This window comes from Lathyrus oleraceus, chromosome 4 (assembly GCF_024323335.1).
Source record: "Lathyrus oleraceus cultivar Zhongwan6 chromosome 4, CAAS_Psat_ZW6_1.0, whole genome shotgun sequence".
Lineage (NCBI taxonomy): Eukaryota > Viridiplantae > Streptophyta > Magnoliopsida > Fabales > Fabaceae > Lathyrus > Lathyrus oleraceus.
Window position 1 is genome coordinate 26,117,149 of NC_066582.1, and position 26,142 is coordinate 26,143,290.

Sequence of the window (26,142 nt, forward strand, 5' to 3'; positions counted from 1 at the left end):
CTTTGTTGAAATATCATCAGTCCCCGACAATGACGCAAAAAACTTGATAACTTCTCGGCAAGTGTAAGTTTTATTAACTTACTTCAAATTATAACTTTTAAATTGAATCTAAAGGTCAAATTAGCATTTTATTTAATTAATCATTAGATTAAATCTAATTTAAAGGCTATATGATTTAGATTAAGTTAAAAATCTTACTCATATATATATATATATATATATATATATATATATATATATATATATATATATATATATAATTATAAAAATATATTTTAAAATAGGTTTAATATCTTTTTTGCTGTTATATCTTAATCTCTCAACCTCAAGGTTTAATTTGGTCTCTTAACTTTGAAATTGTATATATTAATCTTTTAATTCATCAAAACATATGATTTTAGTCTTTTTCGTTTAATTTGCGACGAAAACACTAAAAATTTGATTGTTAAATCTATCGTTAATTAGATGAAAAACTAACATGATCTGTTTTCAAGAGTTAAAAAATCAATATGAATATTTTTAAAGTAAAAACACCAAAATGAATCTATATATTAAGATGTTGGACTTTTACGGTCCGGTTAATGCACAAGATAAGAGATAAGATAAGATATCTATATCATATCCTATCTAAATCTAGTGTTTAATGACATAACGATATGATAAATTAATCTTAGAAACTTATCTGGCCTGACTACTTCATATTTTATCATGAATATGAGGTGAGTTAGAATCTGGCAGGATATGATAATTTTTTTAATATTAATTTACCTTTATAAAATGTAATTTAAAATAAAAAGTTAAATATGATAAAATATAAATAAAGATTAATTTAATATTAAATTTTAATAAATAATTTTTAAGAAATATGTATGATTTTGTTATAAAGGTAATTTTGTAACTTTATATAATATAAAAAATTAAAGCCTAATAAATTGGAAGTATTAAAAATAAAATAATTATTAAAACTATAAAAATATGAATACTAATTTTTTTTTATCAAATTAAATATATATTTTTTCCATTTATATATTATATATTTTTGCCATTTACATATTTTTATCAAATTAAAGGTAGTTTTGTCACATATATATATATATATATATATATATATATATATATATATATATATATATATATATATATATATATATATATATATATATATATATATATATATATATAATTATTATTTTTTTAAAGAAAAACTAAAATTGTTTACTTAGTAGTTTTAATGATTTTTTTTAATTATATAATTTCTTTTAGTTATTAATTTATAAATTTTAAAAGATTTTAAAAATTAATTTAGAAAAAATGTAATTGTTTTACAAGGATAAATTATATATGTGTGAATTAAACACATGATAGGAAAAGTCATAATCTGGCTATATCATATCTTATCTTTATTCTGCTTTATATCCTATCATATCTATATCATATCCTGCGCACCAAACGGATCCTTAAACTTTTAAAATGATGATTGTTTAAGGGGAAATTTTTGTTATTAAAATAAATATTATTATCACTTTTTAATTTGGAAATAATTTCTATTTTCAATATATTAATAAAATTAATTTAATAAAAATATAATATTTTATAAAAGTATTATTGCATTTTTTAATTTGTGTGAAAAACATTAAACCGCATTTATATTCAATTTGAAACCAAGGAGTAAGTTAAGCTTTTAAATAATCATTTAGTCAAATTATAATCAAATGATTGAAGTTAAATAATTAAGAATCAAAATATAAAAATAAAATATTCAAAAGAATCCAAACTAAAATCTAAAATTAAATTTTTAATCTCAAAGTTAGCCGAATTTGGTGGTATAAACACTCTTGAAAGTAGTAACTCCCCATATCGGTGGTGGTACAACTGCCATAATGATCTCCTCTTCCCTGTCCGAAGAAATTAGTGGTTGATCTTCTCCTAAGGTCCTTTGAGCTAAAGTTTGCTCTCTAACCACTCTTCCGATAGCATCCGCGATTATTTTGATTTCTTAATCAAACGGTATCAACGTCGATCCTGAGTTGCGTATACATAAATATGAAATACCTTAGTAGCACTACGATTAACAAGAAATTAAAACAATAATAAAAAACTAAAATAAAATGTTGCATAAATGTTGCCTTGTTAAAATAAAACGGCGTCAAAAACTTATGACTTCTTAGCAAGTGTAAGTTTTATTAGCCTACTTCACATCATAACTTTTAAATTGAATCTAATTTAAGGGTCAAATTTAGCTTTTTATTTATGATTTAGATTAAGTTAAAAATCTCACTCTTATAAATTGAACCTTACTTTTATATATATATATATATATATATATATATATATATATATATATATATATATATATATATATATATATATATATATATATATATATATATATATATATATATTAATTATAAAAATATATTTAATATCTTTTTTGGTGTTGTATCTTAATCTCTTGACCTCAAGATTTAATTTGGTTTCTTAACTTTGAAGTTGTATATATTAATCTCTTAACTCATCAAATGTATTATGTTAGTCTTTTTTATTTAACTTACGACGAAAATAGTCAAAAATTAATCGTTAAATTTATCGTTAATTAGATGAAAAAACTAACATAATACATATTCAAGAGTTAAGAGATCAATGTCAATATTTTTAAAATTAAAGCACCAAAATAAATTTAGAGATTAAGATATTGGACTTTTAGGATTTGTTTAGTGTGAAGGATAAGAGACCAGATATGATATATGTATCTTATCCTATCTCACTCAAGATACGATAAAATTTTATCTTGAAAATGAGCATAGTTAAGATATGATGAGTTAATCTTAAAACTTATCTTATTATGTCTAATTAGTTCAAATTTTATCTTGAATGTGATAATTTTTTTTATATTAATTTAAATATTTAAAATATAATTTAAAATAAAAAATTAAATAAGGTAAAATATAAATAAATATTATTTGATATTAAATTAAAATATTATTAATAAACAACTTTTAAAAAATATATATGATTTTGTTATAAGGGTAACTTTGTAATTATATATATATATATATATATATATATATATATATAATAGAATTTATGATCTTTTTAAAAAAACTAAAATTGTTTACTTAGTAGTTTTAATGAGTTTTTTTATTATATAAGGTTATTATTTTTTTATCAATTTTATAAATTTTAAAATATTCTATAAGTTATTATAGAAAAAAATATAATTGTCTTATAAGAGTAAATTTATTCTCTCTCTATATATATATATGAATCAAACATATGATATGATAAATCTTATTATATTTATATATATTATATCTTTATTCTACTTTATATCCTATTATATATCTATCATTTTCAGCATCAAACGGACTCTTAAACTTTTAAAAATGATTGTTGTTTTAGGAAAAACTTTTGTTATTAAAATAAATATCATTTTCATGTAAAAAAAGTAATTGCTATTTTTTTTAAATGTGTCATTTAATTATTATTATTTTTAATATATTAATAAAATTAGTTTAATAAAAATACAATGTTTTATGAAAATATTATTGTATTTTTAATTTATGTAAAAAACGTTAAACCACATTCATATAAGTTAAGCTTTTAAATAATCATTCAGTCAAATCATAATCAAGTGATTGAATTTAAATAATTAAGAATCAAAACATAAAAATAAAATATTCAAAAGAATCCAAACTAAAATCTGCTTAAATATTTTTATCAGGTTTGAATTAGTTTTTCGTCCCGGTATTAATTTAATGGTAGATAAATGATGTGTTAGAAATGGCAGAAGAATATTTGGTTAGCATAATATTTTTAGAAAAACAATAAAACAAAATATAACAGAGCATTATAATTGAAATATTAGCCACCAAAAAAAACAGCTTTGGAAATGCTTTGATAAATCAATGAGGCAACAACTATAAACGCACTGGCCTCTTCTTGTCCTTTTCTTTCTCCAACCGCCGACGCTTCTCTTCTTTCTTTCTCTCCCCTCACCATCATTCTTCTTCCACTTTTCACTCCTCTGTAAACATCCACATAACCCTTACCATACACCTCAAATAAAACCCGAACACGTCACATCTCAATTTTTATATAAATAAAACCCCACACGTGGCAAATATTTGATGATTCGAGTATTTTAGATACTGTGAGTATTACCATACTCTATCAAAACCAACCGAAAAAGGTGAAGTGGTTCCATAAGAGAGAAGGGTTCGCTTAAACGTCTTTCTCTGGAGGTTACTTTCTCTCTCTTCATTCTTCTTTTGCTTTGTTTCGCTGGAGAGAGAAGAGAGAGAAGAACCTGACTAACTACTCTCGTTGTTCTTCACGTGTTATAGCTTCGTTTGCGAGTTTCCTTCTCTCTTGGAACGATTCGGAGTTTATTTTTCTTATTCTTTTTCCGTTTTAGGTTTTCTCGGTTTCGTTTTTGCGTTGCTTTGAAGATGCTGGTAGCTAATAGTTTCGATCTATGGCGGAAAGATACTTTCTTCTCTGCAGCGGAGGAGGTGCAGGAATCAGCTGATATGTACGTTTTCCAATTCCTATTTTCAATTCACACTTTTCGTTTTACGGTGATTTCGAATTGAGTTCGTCACTTAGTTCTTCGAATTTCGTGGTGTTAAATTGTGGATCGATTTTAGTGTATTTGCATCTTTTGTTATGGTACTGTGATTTTTTTTGTTGAAGAATTTACGGAATTTCTTAACACTGATGGTAGTGAAATTAGGTTTGAACTTCGTTTTTTTTCCTCTTTAGTACATGCAAATGGTTGCTTGTGAAATTTGAATTATGGTTATCGCTTATTTCAAAAGTTGAAACTAGTGCTGAGTTTATACTTTTGAAGATCTCAGATGAAGAGTAATCATGTTGTTTGAGTGATTGTGCATTTAGGAGGTAGAATGATCATGTGTTAAGTGCCTGTTCATACTAGAAGAGTTACTGTTTTACAATCATTTCATTTATTTATTTATCCAGAATGGAATCAGCATATAGAGCATGGTTAAGAGAGAGGAGAGAAAGGTCGAATACTGTGGATTTGAATGAATTATGCAGGGAGCTTCAAACTGCTTTAGGTACTGCAAAATGGCAGGTATGTTTATGTTAATATACTACTTTATATAATTTTGATTTTTCCTCGGATGTCTTTATGTTTTATTATTGTAGATTCGCAGATAAGCCACCTCTTAGCTGTTTGTTTGTCGTTTTATCACTTTAAACCGAGTGTTCCTCTTCGAATATTCGTTTGCTATTCTTTTTTTTATTGATTTTTGGTTTTCAATATTGTGAAATAGTTGGAAGAATTTGAGAAAGCTGTCAGGCTAAGCTACCGACATCTTGGTGATGACAATAGAGCCACTAGGCACAGGCAGTTTATTTCTGTCATGGAAAGCCAAATTTCCCAGGTTGAAGTAACTCTGAGGGAGTTTTATATTGAGGAAGGTAAGCAACCCCTTCGGTGGGTGAATCTTGATGAAGACGAGCGAGATGATTTTGCCGCGTTTCTATCTGGAACCTGCGAGATAATCCAAAGCACTAAAGATGAATGCATGGATGTTTCTCCTTCAACAAAAATTTCACTTGGGCAGAAACAAGTCAACAAAGAAGATAAAATTGTAAATGCTTTTTGCAGCTATGATAGTTCTACAAATGAAAAGGCGTCTATGGATGCTATTGCTTTTAACAAGGGCAGAGATTATGCAATAGAAATAAAAGCAGATGACATTTCTAGAAATAGTGATGATATAGTTTCTCAAACAGATATAACAACTAGTACAAGGAAGACATGGAGTCCTCCACCAAATTATGCTGCTTTAAGAATTGTAATTGCCAATGAAGATGAGCAGAGGAATAAACTCACACAGACCGTTGATGCCACCCCTAAAGATAAAGGAATCAAACCACTCTTTTGGAAACAAAAATTTGAAGAATATCCTCAGGCCATGCGAGCAGTTCATATGTTCAATCAGGTTAGATCTATGATCAATTTTTAGAAAGAGACATGTAAAAGAAGATAGGAATTTTATTTCTTCGACCTTGCCTGCCCACTAATCACATCATTCATGTAACGTGTCCTTACAAGTAAATGCTTACTGATTTCTGTACTCTGCAGCTTTTTGGTCGCATTGGTTTATGCCAAAGAAAGCTTCAAAGTCCCTTACGTTTGCGACGCGGCCGTTCTCTTAAAGTTACACTTGCTCTAATGATTATCATTTTTCTCCTTGGTAAGCTTTCAGTTTCCTGCTCCTTAAAGATTCTTAACAGCACAAAATCACATATGTATTGATTTGCGCTTATTTTAGCTTTATTCTCATGTTCTTACTCTGTAAAGCTTTATTCTCATGTTCTTACTCTGCAAAGCTTTATTCTCATTATTATGATACTGTAGCATTACCATTAAGAAGAGCCCTTTTCTAGAAAGCTTTACTCTCATTATTAAGATTTTTATAACAAATATTAAAGCAATTAGCTTTGGTATCAAAACGATAGTCCTTGTTGTTTTGAAACCAATCAATCATGCAATGTTGTGATTAACTAAGTATCTTTCTCCTTTAGATATCTGGCAAGTAAGACACCCTCTTCTCCGGTTTCCTCTTGCACATAATTGCTTCTATCTTGTTGCATGCTGCCAATCATGTTTTGCCAATAGATTAATCATTTTAGTCTTCTGAGCTTTTATTACACTTCTGTTTTCTTTATTTCTGTATTAGTCATTGCTAACTATGAATATTTTCTTTCCCTTCTCCGCAGTTCCCTTTGTATTTTATTCAACATGAGGCTAAACTGCTTCAAGAGGTATTTCCAAAACCTTATGTTTTTGTAATTTTATTATGGATAAATAAAAATAATCTAAAAATAGGGGCATGTATGTTTATGGTGTATGATAACATCCATATATTTCCGTTTTTCTTAAAACATAGTTGGAAACAGTGACATATTCTTTTTCTTCAGATTGATTGTTGTGAACTGTAGTTTGTTTACCAGCAAAATAGTTTATGGACGTTTCCTTCATCTGCTGCCCAAACGTAGCAGAGATTCAGCCAAAAATTGACTTTTGCAGCTATTAGATAGGGACCTCACAAATAATTTATAGCTGCTAGCCTTGTTTGTGTTTGAAGATTATTGAAAAATCTTTTTATATCTTCTCTTAGGACCTCGTTTATTATTTTTTAAGAAATAAAATCAAAAGGTTACTAGTTTTATATATCTATGTATAAAACATTTATAAAGAGTATGAGTATTTAATAGGCAGAGTCAAAAGGTTACTGGGTGTTTGAAAACCTTAATATGTACTGTACTAATTAAAAAAAGTCTTGGTCCTAGAAAAGAATCAATTCATTATAATATTATATAATTTGTAGAAGGCTTAAATAAATTGGTCAATGAAACATTTTCTAAGATTTGAAGGCATGATTATGGATGGATGTTGTGGTTTTGCAGGTGTTGATGGTGATGGATAAAAAGGTCACTAGGTGTTTGAGATACTTTCATGTGCAGGAAAAAGGGACCAGTGAAGGGCAACCAACCAATCAGTATCATCTTATTATATTTAGTGGTTATTATTAGAAGATTAAGCTGAATGAATTTACTCATACATGTGTAGTGTGTGGAAGCCGACATGATAACCATTATCAACCTCCTTTCTACAAGGATAGGAATAGGATAGGTGTCTCTTATAAGTGTATATACATTCATCATATAATGTTTTATTTAATGTAGTAACTTCCACTATGCTTGCAAGGAATTGAAAGATGTTCATGTGACAAGATTCGGTGGGTAATGGCGTATACTTTTTTTTTTAGGTGGACTGCTGCACCTTAACTAATTGCAATGATTTCTCTTTTCTTACTTCACCTCTGGCCCTCCCTAACTGCTGCAATGAATTTAATCTCTTTCATTAAACAAACACCATAGTTTCGGTGAAGGAAAAGTGAAGAAAAATATATTTGAGAATAAAGGATGAATTTGACTAACCACATGGAGCCACGGAGGAATACGGTGGAATAATCAAAAAGAGCTTTTTAATGCCTTCTATATATTTCTTAGGTATCAAACAAAAATTCTAAAATGCCCCTCGGTTTCGAAGATGCATATTCGGATGTATCAAATGTACATTTAAGTGACGTTCTATAAGTTGAGTTTATTTAATTTCGAAGATGCATTACTAGAATATTTTTGTAGAAACATTTTCGGAACATTTGCACACCAGTACTAGAAGCCGACACCAAAAACATGTAAATTGACAAAATAAAGTTAACATTCATAACATAAAATAAATATTATATAGATAGTTTTAATATAAAATGCAACACTACACTTCAATATCCAGGTGAACGTTTCATATCTTCGATCGATTTTGGAATCGTCGCTTTCAACTCGAGCGAAATTTTTATTTTGAAACAGAAAAATATATTTCACATAGCCCTTACATCTTTATCCATCTTGAGCTCAAAGTTGTTGAACTCAATCTTTCATTTGTTGTCAATCGATAGTGAACGGTACTTGAGCTTTACAATTCTTCCATTGTCTCCGTAAGGTAGGAGATGATATATTCTGTATTTATCTACAAGAGACGTGTACTCGGTGAGTTTAGAGTTTTGCCCAAAAATTGCGTTGGAGAAGGAGACATTCGCTACATATCAGTTGATGTTTATTTGTGACATTTGAGACATTTTCAGTTTGTGTAAACAATTGTGAAGCATTCAAAACCTGTCATGCTGATTCCGAAGATATATCTCTGGTTCTGCAGCCTATATTATCTTGTTCCGGAGACGCATCTCTGCAACCTCTCTTGAACAGGTTTGAAAACAAAACCTTTGAAACAAAACCTTTTTTTTACAAATTAACAAATGTTGTAATGGGAAAGATAAAAAATGTATTAAGACACAATATGACAAATTGAATAAAATACATTTCATTAATATTGAGACACAATTACATACACTTATTTGTCCGGCTAAATACGAGATTAAAATGAATCGAAACATTTGTCACTGGCTAAATCTATGGACGATACCCCCTTTGAATTTTGTGAATTTGATTCTCTTTCAATGTTGCTCAATTTCTAGAACTCTTGCATTCTTCCCATAAAATGGTTCGTCTAAGTCTCGGTTATTGTTGTTGTTGTTGAATGAGTCGTCCACTATGGTGATGTAAGTGGTATAGGGCATCCCGATTTCAAATAAACTTGAATAAAATTCCGTGATTTTGAAAGTCATCCAATACACATAATACAATCATTTGGATTTTGAGCGGGGACGAAACGCAATGGGAAAAAGGTTTTTGAAAAACCGTATCGTGTAAGATCAACACACACCTTATCATATGCACGTGCTATGAGGTGACCCATTTCAGGGAAGCGCATCCATTTTTCCTCCGTTGCCAGTCTATTAAGGCAAGGGACAAGAGACTCATAAACTTCATCAAAATGTTCTTCCTCTCCGTACAGTCGTGTGTATGATTCTTTATGAGTCCTTAACTCTTGGGTAAATTGATAGTAGACAAGTGTGTGATTATTTTCTCTTTTATTGAGTAAGGTCGAAACAACTCGTATGCACAGTCACCATCCCCATCAACATTGATGATCCACTCGATGTATTTGTGCATAAAAACCAGCATCTCGTCAATGAATGAAATCTTTGGTGGAGGCGGCGTAGGAGGTAGTTTGCTAATGTGAGCTCCTTTGAAAACACATTTTTTAGAGATTTTGGAGTTGGTGAGTCTAGAAAAACTTTATCAACATGTTCAAAATACGAAGGAGACCACACCGTTGAGTTGTCACTCGATGTAGGCTTGAACTTCTACAAAGCACTTTTTATTTTTACAGGTTGAGAGGGTGGTTTCAAGTCGATGGTGTCATACCCCAAAATTTGTCCTCCCTTTTTCACTTCATCTGACTTTTGGTCTATGGTTCATATGCATATTCATTAGCATCATAATACATTCATTCTACCATTACATTTTTTGAAGTAAACATCAGGATTCAAAGGCTTTTTGATGTTTATGATCAACACGGAGTTAGGGTTTTCTTAAGATCCAAATCTAGGGCATCCTATGATACATTGATTAATGATGACAATTCTCTTGAATTCAAGACCATGAAACCCTAATTCTTGATCTTTGGCACCTATGGATCATGTGAGTTGCATCTTAATATTGCATTTAATCAGGGATTGTAAGTATTACAATGGTCAACAATGGAATACATATTTGATTGATTAATCTATTTATGGACCTTTTTCAATCCAGTAGTCCATTAGTTGTTTGGTTTGGATATAAGACAAGGCATTGTAGTTCATACAAGATTCAAGATCCATGTTCTAATTCAAGATCAAGTTTCATTCAAATTTCAAAAGATTCATTCAAGAGGACAATACAAGTTCAAATATTCAAAGCTTGGATTTTGGAGGGAAACGCGAGATTAATTCATTTTCAAATATTCAAACCTTGGATTTTAGAGGGAAAGGCAAGATTCAATTCATTTCATGGTCATTCAAGCACAATTCAAAGTTCATGAAAATGGAGGGAAAAACATTTGCATTGCTTGGAAAACAAATTACAACCATACAAGGATAATTCATGGTCAACACACCAAAAATACATTACAAAATCCAAATTTATAAAGCACACACACAAAGAAAACCCTAATTTTGACCTAGGTTGACTTTTGATCAATTATTGAATTTTTGGTAAAACAGTTGACCAAAGTCAAGCTAATCATCCCCTAGCCTACTTTAGTCTTCATACCATTGGATTCTCCATTTGTGGCATCAAGTCTTTCATGCCATTCCAAAACCTCTTAATCACCATGCCTTGCCAACTTGTACCATTCCATGCCAAGCCCTGCAATTCATACACAGACACAATCAAAATTTATACCATATACATAGGCACACATAACCAAAGACACATCCAATTCAAAGCATGATTACAACACAAAATGTCAAGACAAGGTGCATGAATCAACTTGCATACACAATCCAAACACTTAAGAATCAACTCACAAGGCAATACATACCAACATTTCATATATCAAAATCACATTAAACCATTCATTAACCTACTCAACCATAATTACATTTAATATCTAACAACTCTATTTATCATCAACATATCAATGGTTAACCCTCCCTAACCTACCTTTTCCTAAATGATTCACTAAACTATCCAAAAGCAACCAGTTTAGAAATATCTTGTTCCTCAACCTCAAGTACATCCACAAATTCAACCTAGTGCTCCAATTCAATATCCTTCTCAACCTCATATACAATATCACATTCCCATGGCTCCTAATGTACAATCTCAATGGCAAAATACAATGTCACATGCATTTACAGCTCTAGGGCCAACATCCTGTCCATGTGCAAATCCAGTTTCCTCAGCAAGCTCCAATGATGCGCCCAAACCAGTCTCATGTTATGTACCCTAATTAGCAAGTAACTTGGTTTCCTTCACTTGTTCAAGGTCAAAATACCCCTCGTCTGCAACCGCAGCTAGGATCAATCTAATCAATAAATTGGACAAACCAACCAACAATTCCTAATGCATTCTAACAATTCCAACTAACCCTAAAAACCTTCACAAATAGTTCAATAATAATCTCAACAGTTCAATAACTAGTAACAGTTCAATAGCACTTACCTAACAATCCAATACCATAATGTCATAACAATAATTCAATTTAGTTCAATCATAGTTCAAGCAGTCCCAAAATAGCTCAAGTTACATAGCATTTCAAGCACCAAACATCAATTCAATTTCCATTCAACTCATTCACATTCCTAACCTCCAATCTTAACTAAAACTAACACATTCTAACAATACTTCAAAACTTCAAATTCATCCTAACACTAGTTACACTACTATAACAAATTCAATAACTAGCTCAGTTTCAACTAACAACTTCTAATGGATTTACAGTGTTAGAACTAACAACTAACATTCCTAACTGAAACCTAACCGTGATGACTAACTAACTTAAACTCAGTCACTAACACTAAACTAATCCAATTAATTCTAAACTAACCTTTAACTCAATTAATTTCTAACAACCATTACTCCTAACGAACATTCAAACTTCTTCACTAACATCATCCAAACTAACACTAACTGATTAATTTCATAACCTTCTAACTGAACCTAACATAATTTCTAACACTATTAAAATCCAAACAAACTCTCCCTTCAATCTAACTAGAACTTAACTCTGCCCTAATGCCTCCCAAACCTCTGCCCAGCCTGCCTTCAGTTAAACAACTCAAGTCTTATAAATTCCACTCTCCTTTTCAATCATGGTTCAATCATCATCACAATCACAATTTCCAAACTGAGAATTCTCTCAATTCTCTCTGTTTTTACTCTGTGAGCATCCTCAACCTCTCTGCATAGTTCTCTCTACTCCCTCACTCTTTCACGCAATCAATCACAAAGTAACACACATTCAAACCTACATACTACATATTGGAGAAGAAGAAGAAGATAGCAGTGTAGAAGCAAGTTTGAACCAATTACCTCTTCGAAGTTTCTCTGGAATTATCGTTTGGCTTCATCTTCTTCATTCCAACAAATTTTTGGGAAATTCTCGTCCTCGTTAGTAGGTGTCACGCCTTCTCCTCTTTAGCTTATGCAATTGTTGTTACCATAATGTAGCTTTGCAGTGGACGAACCAAACCCCTAAGGTTTGAGTCCTATTTGAGCTTGCACTTCCATTTAATTTCATTTTGGAATTTTAGGGTTCACAATTCGTTTGGGTCGATTTAGGGAGATGGTGAGGAGTCAAAGAAAAATAGGTTGGGATTATGAAAGAGGGAATTAAAATAAACCAGATGATGTGAATTTGAGGGTGTTTGGACCTCCGCCGCCTCCGGAGGCCATTTCCGGGGCGACGAGGTCCTGGACTCTGGTGGCTAGGCATAGTGGATGAGGGAACTGAATGGATTTTGAAGTGAGATTGATGAATCTGTCACCCTCCTCTTTTGGCTTATCTGTTGTGGCCTAAATCCCTTGACCTAGGCTTGGTGCTATGCACACCACTGCACACTTTCACACCCCCTCTTGTAACCACAACAATCCTTTGGGCCTTCTGAGTCAAGCCCAACACTGCTTTGCTTGCAACACACCCCATTTACAAGCTGCACCCCCGCCTCTAGTTTTTATCTTTTTTTAACCATTTTATTTTAAATATTTTATGTTGTTTGGAACATTTTAATACATTTTTAGCTCATTTTAATCCATGTTAATACTGTCTTTTTTTATATTTTTTATTTTGATATGAAAATGCTTTGAAAATTCATTAGATTTTAGTTGATTCTAATCCACCACTTAAAAACAAATAAATAATCATGACAATTCATATTAGATTTGAATTAGTATTTACTTAGTTTAGTTCTAGATTAGATCTTTCTAAAAATTTATATGCATGATTAACACTTTGTTTTCTTTAGGATTCTAGTCCTTTAATAAAAATTCATGTGCTTGTATCTCATAGCTTGATCCTATCCCTGATGGGTTGATTGATCAAAGTTTTTTTTTATTAATTAATCTCTTGACATTTATCCGATTCCCATATTCAGTCAAGTGATCATAAGTCTCATGATCACTCGATGGGATTAGATTTATACTTGCACTACACTGGATCCCAAGTCAACTCAAGCTTCTCCTAGAAAACTTTGAAGATTCTGGATATCAAGCACAACAACAAATTCTTCTTGCAATACTGGTCAGTTGTGATGTGAACTGTACGCCATGATTCTTAAGTAGTGGAGAAGGAATGGTAGGGAGTATTACTATCCTCATTCTGAATATCTTTGGATATGGGCGTCTAACCCAGTTGCTCAAAGTACTCACCTTCATTCATAGACTTTAGTGCAATAGTTGTCAAATCTTCTCCCCCCATAAACAATACTTCACAGTTAAGAGGTTGAATACAAAAGGATATCAAGATTGGATTATTGTTTTATCATTCAATCACAACAAAAAGATTCTTTTATCAACACTTGCCAACTGTGATGCGAACTGTATGCCACGAGCCTTAAGTAGTGGAGAAGGAATGAGAGGGAGTATTCCTATCCTCATTCTGAATATCTTTGGATATGGGACGTCTGACCCAGTTGTTCAAAGTATTCACCTTCATTCATAGACTTTAGTGCAATTCAAATTGAATAACTGTCAAATCTTCTTCTCCATAGAAAACAATCACACTACAACAATCTTCTTCAACAAAAAATGTCTCTTTGGACCAAACACAATATTCTTTTTGACATCCATACATTCTTTGGATTAATCACCTCATGGTTAAACACCTATTTCTGAACCAAAACTCTCATGCATTATCCTATGGAGCCTCATGCTCTGAAAACCTCATGCATTTCCCTGTGGAGCCTCATGCTCTAGAAAACCCTTTTCTTTTATTTTTCCTTGTGGAACCTCATGCTCTGGAAACCTCATGCATTTCCATGTGGAGTCTCATGCTCTGGAAACCTTCATACATTGCCCTGTGGAGCTTCATGTTATGGCAACCCCATTTTGTAGGTCTTGATCCTTGGATCTAGGAAAAATCCTACAATTCTGCATTGCGCACACCATCTATTGGTCGACGCTACACATTCTTTGGTTCACACACACCTACCCTATATATTCAAACAACACAATCTTTGGTCCAAAGAATACTTTCACCATAAACATACAACTCCTTTCTCATTTCCCAATACTTTCCTCATTTCACTGCTTTTCTTTTACAATTCAAACAACATTTTCCCCAATTTAAGCAAGTTTCTTCTTTTAATTCAAGTCAAGCAACTTTCTTTTCTCAATACAAGCAATTTCTTTTTCTATTCAATCAACTATTTCTTTTCTTTTATCACACAAACCTTTTCAAAACAAGTTTATTTTCTTTTCATAAAAGAACTGTTATAATCTGTTCCTTAGCATTTTGACTTAAATCTTAGAGCATCCGAACAAGGATCAAAATCATATAATGTCTACACACTTCTAGGACACAATTATAATTGATCCCTAAAAGCAACCAACACATCAGTATTTTCTACCACGAACTACGAAGCTCTGATTTTCTCATTGCACTATGAGAATACGTAGGCACGAGGGTTCGAAATCTTGGCGAACACACTAATTAATAAACTTATTTTTTCCCTTTTACCATTCACAATTAACCTTTAGATAGTAACACTCATTCGCACAAGAACAATCAAAATGGTTTCCATTGAGGACAACAGATGTGAGGGGTGTTAATACCTTTCCCTTATATAACTGACTTTCTTATCCTTTTTCTCCCCCCCTTGGGTTTTATAGATATTTTCCCTTTCCTTTTGGAATAAATAAAGTTCGGTGGCGACTCTGTTGTGTCTTCGAGTGTGCGATGCGCTCAGGTATTTTTCGCGGCATGACACGTGGTTTTCGGGTAAGCAATCTTCCTCAATTATTCTTTGAAATGGAGTTTCATGTTGTCATCGGCTTTCAAAAATCTCTCTAGTATCACTTCCCATTTGGTCAAAATAGAGATATTCGATTTACCGTCTTTCATGTCACCATCATCATCAAACCTAAGCCTCTTTTAATGAGTGCAAACCTCATCCAATCTTATCGGGCTACCGAGTTTCACCTTTTTTGCAATAACACAAGCACATGTAAGACCATATGTTTTCACAATTGTGCATCCATATTTTGCGCTATCGGAGCCTATATTATCAACTTGTTTAGCCTCGTGAAAAATCTAATTTAAACCCGCTCGAGATATGTTATCGACCAAATGAGAATAAAGATTGTTATCTTTAAATCTCAGTTCCAAAAATTGTGATTCTCCAACCAAATGATGTATGTATCTCATTATGCTGGTTCTGAATCGTTTGGTTCACGGAGTCCCAATCTATACACAAATCGCCTTTACTATTTCCCAACCAATTTTTCAATGTAGCACGGGCAGACTCAACTCGGTTAGTTGTTGTATTTCCAAAGTGTCTAACCTTATCAGTCCAAGCACAAACAATCTTCTCCTTCACTTTGTCAAGAATTGTGCTTTCAACATATTTCAACAAATCAAGATATTTTTCACACACTTTCCTGAAATGCATAACGAAATAGGCATATGATTCTTTTATGGAAGAATTTACTTGTTGGTCTTGTACATTGAATCGAGAATGAGCATTATAGGAAATGTGTTGAACAACTTTATGGAATCAGGATGAGTCCAAAATATATCTCTAACATAAACTTCATCCTCGCACGTTCGGTACCTAAACACGTAACTGTTATCATCCTATAATTTCAAGAGTTGTTGCATTTCAGTTCTATCCCCCTAAGCGTCTTGTTAGTTTGGTACCGAATATTATACACTTGCTTGATATTTGGTATATTTTAGGGTATTTGCCGTTTCAATATTACAAGTATATTTTTCGGTTGAACAAAATTCAATTTCATGTCAGCAACACATTCATTCTCTTCTGGCATGAGCCTACACACAATTGGATGGTCGGCTAGCTTTTCACACAAATCATGGCTATGCAAACCACATATGACATTAAATCTCCAGCTTTTTTTGCCAACATGTAACCACGCACCTTAAAGGGACACTCACATTTTCTTGAACCAGTGTTGTCTCTTTTAAAATTCTGGACCGGAGGTTTATATTTCCCGTTTCTTTCGTACGTCATTGTCACAAACGAACGTCTTCTATCATAACCATTATCATACCTTTCAATAACCACATATAATCTCTGTTTGGAGGCCTTCATACGAATCCATCAAAGCATTTGATCACGAGATTCAAACTCTTGCTCATTTTTAAGTTGGTTGCCAACATCTAGCGCGTTCACAACAACACCTTGAACATTCGGAGACACAACTTGTGGGGGAAATATCGGGTGCACCATATCTAATGAAAAACATTACCACAAAACAATAAATAAACGCTACTGTTGAATACAGAGCTGGAAATGAACACAAACTGATATCGAAAATGCATTTCTGGAAAAATTCATACACGTTTTGTAGATACATTTCCGGAAAAAACACTCATTTTTCCAGACAAAAAATAGGATTAATGTGAGCAATGTAACTTGAAATAAATGATCTTTACCTGAAATTCTAACTTCTTTTACTCCCATTGGTATGATGAACCACAAGATTGAAGATTTGAAGTGAAAAAGTGGATTATGAATTAAAGAGTTTTTGGTGAGAGTTTGTAATGAAAAACAACAATGGATGTGTAATCATGCAACTATGTGTTTTATCATATTCTGGAGATGCATCTCCGAAAGTATCTAACATGCAAAGGTGACAGAACATTTCAAAATTCCGCTTAAACTTTCAAAGATGCATCTCCGAAATTTTCACTGAGCTAATATTCTCTTGAAATATCCCGAGATGCATCTTCGAAATTAAGAAATCCAACCTATAGAGCATGACTCAGAATGACCTGAGCTGAGTATACATCTTCGAAAACTGAGGAAGTATTTTAAAATTTCCGCGTGATATTTAAAAAACATATAAAATGCATTAAAAAATCCTTAATATTTAAATATTAATTATTTTAAATCAAAGAGGCGGTTAGAGTGTATTGTAGACTTAAGAAACTTTATGGCTAATAAATTTACTTTATTATCCTTTGTACTACTCCCTTCGTTTTTTATTATAAGTCGTTTTTGACTTTTCACACGTATTAAGAAATGTAATAATTATGGTATGAAAAAGATAAATTATGAATGATTTTACAAAATTATCCTTCGATAATGGTATTGAAAAGACAAATTGACATAATTGAAAGGAGAGATAATAATAAATATTTAAGGGTATAATAGGAAAAATAACATTAATGATTCATTGGTATTATAAAACGACTTATATTGTGGTACAAAATATTTTTTCAAAGTGACATATAATAAAAAACGGAGGTAGTATATACTAAATATTGACACGTTAGCAATTTAAAGATAATTTTGACAACAAAATAAGTTTTTCATTCCAAAATCAATTTAATAATACTACAATTTCTCATATAAATACTATTGATATCTTATAGCTTTTCTAATTATTCTTTTCCTTTTCCTTTATTTTAATCTCTCATGAAGAAAAAGACAAATGTTGTTAAGCATTCTTGTAATATTTTTATTATTCTTTTCATATTACTAATATTTAACAACACAATATTTATATAGCAAATCGATGCAATTATACATAAACAGTTTTAATCACCAAAATACAATTTGTTAGAAATCATATATTGGATAAACATTTTGGATTTAAAGTTTATTTATAATAATATTTTTAAAATATCTGAGACAAAAAAAATACAACTATTAAAATACACCAATTAAAAATATTTACACTTTATCATTTTCATTTTGTTTATAAGTTTTATTTTTGAAACGCATATATATATATATATATATATATATATATATAAGGAGAGATAGTCAAAGTACATAAAAATAAAAAATGCACCAGAAGTAATCTGAAACAAACCAAAAGAAAAACAAACGAAGCTAGAAAAAAAAATCAAGTTACAAGAATTCTAATCATCATCAAAAACCAAAAGAAAAAAGAGAAGACACAAAATCCAGAATCTAGGCAAAGTTAGATCTCTCCAATTCAAGGATATCTATCTGTAATTGCAATGAAAACAAAAAAACACAACAAAAACCACTCAAGGGAGATCGTAGTCACTCAAACTACTATTGGTTCAAAAATGGGATAGGGTTCTCTAGCTAGGTCGAGAAGGTACATGAGTTTTTCACATACCTACCAAGATACCATTTCCAAATCAAAATGATGCTAATATCTTCCACGTCTTTAGGTGTTACCGAAGAACAAAAAAAAAACTATATAATTCTGAGTTTTCCAAATCGGTCAAATCATGACATGCCAAATCATCCTCAACCCCCTATAGACCTAGAACCACCACTCGAAGCGACAAACATTTAAAAAAAGTTAATATATCTCTAGGCAAAACAACACACCATCCCAACCACCTAAAAATCTTATATCAAATAGAGGATGAAACTTCACGAATCACAAAGAGATGAGAGGACGAATCAATGGACACCGAGCAAAGGGCACATGAAAAAGTCCCAGAGGATAAAGAACTCCCCTCTTTAGTAAGTTAACTCTGGCCGGAATATGATCCTGAACATGCTACCAATAAAAGATTATAACATTAGAGGGGGTTGAACTACATCAAATAGAGGAAGAACTAACTCGACATGACTATAATCTATAATCTATACACTAGACATATATTTATTATTAATAAATTAGTTGAGTTTAATATTTTATAATATAGGACATATATTTTTCAGTAAATATTTTTTATTTTAAAACATTGTTGATTTATAAACATAAATAATTTGTTTACAGTAATACATAAATATAAGTAAACGTTATTGTTAGAGTTCGAACCTGAAAACAACAACTTATACTCATTAGGAGAGAAACTAATAAAATTGCTTATTTTTTACAAACACACCAAACACGCAAGAAAATCATAAAATCAAAAGAGTTTATGAGTCACATCTCTTAACTCTTTGTTTTAAATACCGCAATTGTATTTTTTTCATTTTTCATTATTAAAATATTCCTATTTTTTTCGTCGAACAAACGCCAACTTTATAAATAAATAAATAAACGATATTTTTTCAAAATTTCCCACTTCCCTCCTTTTTCCCATTAAAGTGTTTCTCTTTTTTATCTATTCTATTGAACCAAAGAGGCATTGATTTCACATCGCAGTACCACTTTCCAATAATATCATCTTTCATCACCACCACCAACAAAAAAATCCCAATAAAATTCATCGAAAGCAACAAAGAAAGGAAAAATAATAAATAGTATACGAAGTTATTTTTTTAGATTTACAGTTTATCTTGTTGTTGTTGGAAATTATGAACAATAATTGTCATGAGTGTGTTCCAATACGACAAAAATGGGCAAGTGAGTTAATGACAATAAATGCTTACAAATAGTCTTACATAAAAAGTGGAGCTAACTTTAAAAGTATTTATAAAGACCGTGAAACATTAAACTCACCAAAGGAGGCAAAAAGGATAAGGTGTCACATGGACATATATGGTGGTCCCAAGCAATATGTCACTTGTCACATTCAAACAACCCATCGCAGGTGTCTTTACCGACGACACTGACTCATTGACCAGGTTCGAGGGCGTGGGCGTAGAGGCGCTAGTGGAGGCTTGTAGGCGACACTTGAGCACTTGGGTACGATGCATTAGAGTAATCAAGTTATTCGTGGCGTTAATGAGGCGGCGCTCCGACCTATAAATACATGATTCTGAATTCGAAAATAATTCACTCAAAATCTGCACATCCTCTTAAATATTCCAAATACACTTCCTTGCATTTGAGTTCTTTACTTGTCTTGTGCAGACTCGATTAAGAGGATGAATTATCTTGGGTATTCTTGCTTTCCAACTCTAAGACATCAAAGCGAGTGATTGAAATACTTTTAAGGAAAGTGATTTCGTTCACGATTCAACCTGAATCCATTTAATCTTACTGAAATATCTAACTGTCTTAAAAGTATTTCAAGCAATGACTTCCGACGCTACAGTTTCAAGCATCAAAGTTATGAACCAGAATCTTGTCAAGTTGGATCGCTTTGATGGAACCAACTACACTAGATGGCAAGATAAGATGACATTCCTACTGACTGCCATGAAGGTTTACTATGTCTTAGATTCTGATTTAACATTGATTCCTGAACCAACTGAAAAAGACTCTGAAGAAGTTAAGAAGAAGCGCAAGAAATGTAAGGAGAACGAACTGCTATGTCGTGGACATATTCTAAATACGATGTTTGATTATCTCTATGACCTCTATATGGATAATTCATATACAACAGAAATATGGAAAGCACTCGAGTTCAAATTCAAGGCCGAAGAGGAAGGTACGAAGAATTTTTTAATTTCTAAATATTTTTATTTTAAATTCATAGACTCTAAGTCCATTCTTCCCCAAGTGCATGAGTTGTAAGTCATGGTGAATAAAATAAAAGCAGTAAAAATAGACATCCCAGAGACTTTTCGAGTCGGGGCAATTATTGCAAAATTACCACCTTCTTGGAAAGGCTACAGAAAGAAATTTTTGCACAGTTCTGAGGACTTCTCTTTGGAAAAAATCCAGAAACGTCTTCAAATTGTGGAGGAATCTAAGAAGAGGGAGAAACCAAAATATGTGGGTCTTTCTAAAGCCAATGTCATGACAACCAAATGAAAGAAGAAACGTGATGTCATGAAGAGTCATCATAGACCAAAAAAAGAACATAACAAGTTCAAGAACTCTGGAGGTCATAAGGGTCCGAAAAGCAAATGTTTTGTTTGTGGAAAACCTGGACACTATGCTCGAGATTTCAGGCACAACAAGTCAAAAACCGAGATCAATGCAGTTCATACAAATCATGATATAATTACTACAGTGAGTGAAATTATGGTAATCAAAGGCAAAGTTCAAGGTTAGTGGTATGATACATGCGCTACAGTGCATGTCTCTTATGACAAGGCTGCATTCAAAACCTATTCTGAGGCAAATGATGGACAATAAGTACAAATGGGAAATGAATTACGATTTAAAGTTGTTGGAATCGGATTAGTCGAACTCAACTTCACTTCCGGAAAGAAAGTCACTCTTGTCAATGTGCTTCATGTCCTCGACATGAATAGGAATCTTGTTAGTGGGGATTTATTGGGGAAAATGGGTATTAAATCTATTTATGAATCAGGTAAAGTTATATTGACCTGTAATGGTGTATTTTTTGGAAAAGGATATTCCGCTGAGGGAATGATCAAACTATGTACTACTGACAATATTATAAATGAAATTTCCAATTCCGCTTATATGCTTGAATCTGTTTTTTTATGGCACAATAGATTTGCACATTCTGGTATTAGTTATATGAAGAGACTAATTAAATTTGGATTGATTTCATGTAATATAAATGATTTCACAAAATGTGAATTATGTGTTAAATCAAAGTTGATTAAGAAACCTTTCAAAAGTGTTGAAAGAAACACAAATCTACTTGATCTTGTACATTCAGGTTTATGTGAATTCAATGGCATGTTAACCCGTGGGGGAAATAGATATTTTATCACATTCATCGATGATTCTTCTAGATACACCCATATATATCTCTTAAAGCATAAAGATGATGCTTTTAACGCCTTTAATATTTATAAAGCAGAAGTAGAAAATCAATTAAGTAGAAGTATAAAAGTCCTTATGAGTGATAAAGGCGGTGAATACTTTTCTATTGAATTTGATGCATTTTGTGAAGAACACGACATAATACATGAATGTTTGGCACCTCGCACACCATAACAAAATGGCATGTGTCAAACCCCAATTTTGTCCAGGCATATTTAAATTTTTGTAAAATCGATTTCATTTTTAATTTGCATCATATGCACATCATGACATGCATTTCATCATGAATAAAACCTAAAATATCAGTCAGAATAAATTTATTGAAAATACAGACAAACTGTTTAAATCATTTCTCAAGAACATGTAAAATCAGCGGGTAAAAAGTTTCAGAATTAAAATTACAGGCACCAGTATTATTAATCTACCATTCATGTAGTTTAACCTGGTGTGCTCGTTGTAATTTTCAGAAGCTGTTTCAGTTGCGTTTTGACCCGCCTGAGCCTTTTAACCGGTGCAAACTTATTTCAGAATTTGAAGAAACGATATATTTTTTCAATAAGTATATTTTGTGTTGATCATTTTAGTGTGTCTGATTTAATTTTTCGAGCAAATTCACATCCGACTTCTATTTATAATCGGTCACTATTTTTCTTGTTTTAATCATTCAACTAAAGTAATTAGAATTTATTAACTTAAAATATTATTTAGAAATTTATGAATACCACATTTTATTTAATAAGGATTAATTTCAAAAAATATAATAAGGTTGCACATTGGATTCTTTGTGATTGCCAACTGGTATTCTCCACTCCAACGGATATATAGTGACAGCTAGCATTGAGGGAAATGAGGAGGTCACTCATTACTGACCAACGGACTCTCTCTCGTTTACTCTCTCTTTCCAACAAATAAGCAAAAAAAAAGAAATAAATAAGAGGACATTACCTCTCTAACACACAACCACTCACTCACTGTCAGTAAGAAAAAACAAAAAAATAGGAGAAAACGAAAAATGGGGGTCATTGAGAGTGGTTTCTCTAAAAACCACGTGCCACCTCTTCTTCTCCAAAAGGACCTTCTGTAGAAAAGAAAGGGGAAGAACAACCTTCCCTTGGCCGCTCTCATTTCCGTCCAAAAATTCACCTCCATGAACCAAATCGTAAACCACCACACAAACTCTCACAACCTTGGACCCATTCAAAAGACTTCTTCTTCCTCTTTAAACTTACCGCGTAACCACCGCCGACGAACCTTTCGCTCTCATCTCCGTCACGACAACCGACATCGAAACCCTCCTCTCCGTTCACACCACAAATCACCGCCGCTCCAACCTCCACAACAGCCTTCCACCGTCGTCTCCGTCGACATCCACCAACCTCCGTCGCGAATCCAATGCCACCACCGTAACACCGCCGCTCCAACCTCCACAACAGCCTTCCGCCTTCGTCTCCGTCGGCATCCACCAACTCCGTCCACCGCACCTCTGCTATTGGATATCCGATCACTTTGCATCCTAAACCTCGCGAAAAAAACTCGGATGCGGCCAACATAATCATCCTCCAGCGTAGCTGTTTACGATTTCACCAGCCTAAGGTTCAAATTCTGCCAAATGGTTATGATTCATGTCCCCTCTTTTTCATTTCAAACTGTCATGAATTTTTTTTCTTTACTGGTTTACTGGTTTAATCTAGAATTAATGTCTTTATGATTCTAAATGATCTTTTCTTTTTCATTTATTTTTTGTTTTACCAAGACTGAGTGTGACAATTAAGTAGATATATATTATATGATTGTATAATGGTATAGCTTTTATTTTGATTTTGTATGATTAAATTTCCTTTTTGTGCAATTGTTTTAATAGATGGTTGTGTGTATATTGACAACATATGTTTGCACCGTGTTGATTACTCAGTTCATATTTTGGTTATCAATTGCGACTCGATATGGGATGTTTGGTGCTGGATTTTTGTTTGTTTTGATTCTATGGTATTGTTACAACTATGTGAATATTAATCTTGTGTTGCTGCTATTGGATTTTAAAAAATATAAAGTGATCCTTTTTTTAAATGCATACATGCTGCTGTTGTTAAATTTTAAAAGTATAGAAGTTATTCTTTTCTAAATATATTTAAATCATATAATATAAAATTTTAAAATATAGATTTTTTTTCTTTTCTCTCTTGCTGTTATAAAGTATTTAAACTTTTTTTTTAAAATACATTCAAAGTTATAAAAGTATAGAATTTGAAAGTATAGAAATTTGTTTTTCTAAATACATCCAAGTTATTCCAAGGTGCATAAGTACTCCAAGGTTTCACATTTTTTTTTCTTATGCAGACAAATTAGTTTTTATATATGTTGCTATTGATAAAGTATCATAGGTTGTTTTGTGTTACGATTAATTCTTTGATTCAACCATTTTGTATTTATTTTGTTGTTTATTTTATTTTTTATGTTTTAATTAAATTAATTAAAGTTTTGTCTAATTAGATAATTTTGATTAATTAATTTTAATTTATTTGATTATTTGATTTAATTAAATAATTTCTGAGAATTAATCTTAATTAACTTCTTTAATCGATTTAACCAAATTTTTATTAATTAATTTCCTTAATTAGATAAGCATCGATTTATTTCACTATCAGTTTCACAAATCATTTGCAAACCACCAATTCGATTTCATTCATAATCAATCTCATTTCGAGACCATTTTCATAATTCAATTGATATGCACATGTAAATACAAACCTCGGTCAATATCGAGTGTGCCTTTTCCAAATCAATTCAAAACACTTAATCACAATCAAATACTGTTTCATTTGGAAATGAAAAGGGAGATGGCTTTGAGTTTTCAATTCCTCTCCTCGATTATTTGAATACGAGTTCTCTTACTCGGTTAGTCAAATGGTCGTCACTTCTATTAACCTAAGCACTAACAAATCAAATCATTTTATAATAAGAAACGAAAAGGGAGATGACTTTGAGTATTCAATTTCTCTCCTCGGTTATTTGAATACAAGTTCTCTTACTTGGTTAGTCAAATGATTGTCGTTCTTCCACAAACTTCCAAACCCCGATTAAATCAAAACATTTTCATAATAAAAAATGAAAAGGGAGATGACTTTGAGTTTTCAACTTCACTCCTCAATTGGACGAATACGAGTTCTCTTACTCGGTCAGTTGAACAATTGTCATTTCTCCGCAAACATACAACTTAATCAAACCACTTTCATAACAAATTATGCGCAAAGGGAGATGGTCTTGAGTCTTCGATTCCTCTCCTCAAATGCTTGGATATGAGTTGTTTTACTCAGTTTGAGTATTTGTCGTTCATACTAAAATATGTCAACCATATACAACCTTATTTTCATAAATATTCAGATGAAACAGAAAACGGTCTAGAGTCTTCTACTCCCTTTCCCGACTGTTAGGGTACGAGTTGTCTTGCTCGATTATCCGAGTAATCGTCATCTAGCCAAAACACCTTAACTATTATCAAACTCCTTTTACAATTAAGTATGAAAAGGGAGGTGGTCTAGAGTCTTCTATTCCCTTTCCCGGTTATTAGGATACGAGTTTTCTTACTCGACTATCCGAGTAATTGTCATCCAACCAAAATACTTTAACACATCAAACCTATCCTTTCCTCGCCCTCGTGCGATCAAAACCAATCAAACTAAATATCAAACATATTGAGTCAACTTGTCACCCCCGTGTGACCAAAACTCTGTTCAGAAAGAACACTGTTCAATCCTTTCTAATGCGCACAACAAACTAGTGTTTAAGCCTCCGCCGAGAGTAGACAAGCCAACGTTTAGCCTTTAGAACGCGACCTAAACAGTTGTTCGGTAAAAGACACCAACCAGTCGTAGTCTTCGAACTACGAATGCTCTGATTTCCTTATTATACCATAAGGATACGTAGGTAGGAGATTGTTGTATCTTCGCGAGCACACTAATAAAAAACCTCCCCTTT

At 32.0% G+C, this 26,142-nt stretch overlaps 1 protein-coding gene and 1 long non-coding RNA gene across 4 annotated transcripts; one reads left to right on the top strand and one right to left on the bottom strand.

The window, feature by feature from the left end:
• Positions 1–3,873: 3,873 nt before the first annotated feature.
• LOC127138557 (uncharacterized) lies at positions 3,874–7,769 on the top strand. Of its 3 annotated transcripts, none has more exons than XM_051065033.1 (7): positions 3,874–4,150; positions 4,415–4,531; positions 4,981–5,095; positions 5,298–5,972; positions 6,116–6,227; positions 6,754–6,798; positions 7,444–7,769. In XM_051065033.1, exons 2-6 carry the CDS (start codon positions 4,449–4,451, stop codon positions 6,777–6,779), a joined length of 1,011 nt encoding a protein of 336 aa, XP_050920990.1. In that variant the 5' UTR covers positions 3,874–4,150; positions 4,415–4,448; the 3' UTR covers positions 6,780–6,798; positions 7,444–7,769. The 3 variants fall into 3 exon arrangements, with proteins under 3 accessions (XP_050920990.1, XP_050920989.1, XP_050920988.1); XM_051065032.1 differs by having other exon boundaries at positions 3,914–4,241; XM_051065031.1 differs by lacking the exon at positions 3,874–4,150 and having other exon boundaries at positions 4,170–4,531.
• Positions 7,770–10,522: 2,753 nt separating this feature from the next.
• LOC127138559 (uncharacterized) lies at positions 10,523–13,093 on the bottom strand. The gene is made up of 2 exons (XR_007808805.1): positions 12,514–13,093; positions 10,523–10,845 (listed from the first exon to the last, which is right to left on the bottom strand). It is a non-coding gene; the product is annotated as an uncharacterized LOC127138559 (long non-coding RNA).
• Between the last annotated feature and the right edge of the window lie 13,049 nt (positions 13,094–26,142).

Excerpts from the sequence above, each read along its gene's own strand:
- LOC127138557 (XM_051065033.1), top strand. The coding sequence starts at position 4,449 with ATGCTGGTAGCTAATAGTTTCGATCTATGGCGGAAAGATACTTTCTTC. Across the intron at positions 5,973-6,115 it reads CAGTTCATATGTTCAATCAG|CTTTTTGGTCGCATTGGTTT; the intron begins GTTAGATCTATG and ends TGTACTCTGCAG. Across the intron at positions 6,228-6,753 it reads GATTATCATTTTTCTCCTTG|TTCCCTTTGTATTTTATTCA; the intron begins GTAAGCTTTCAG and ends CCTTCTCCGCAG.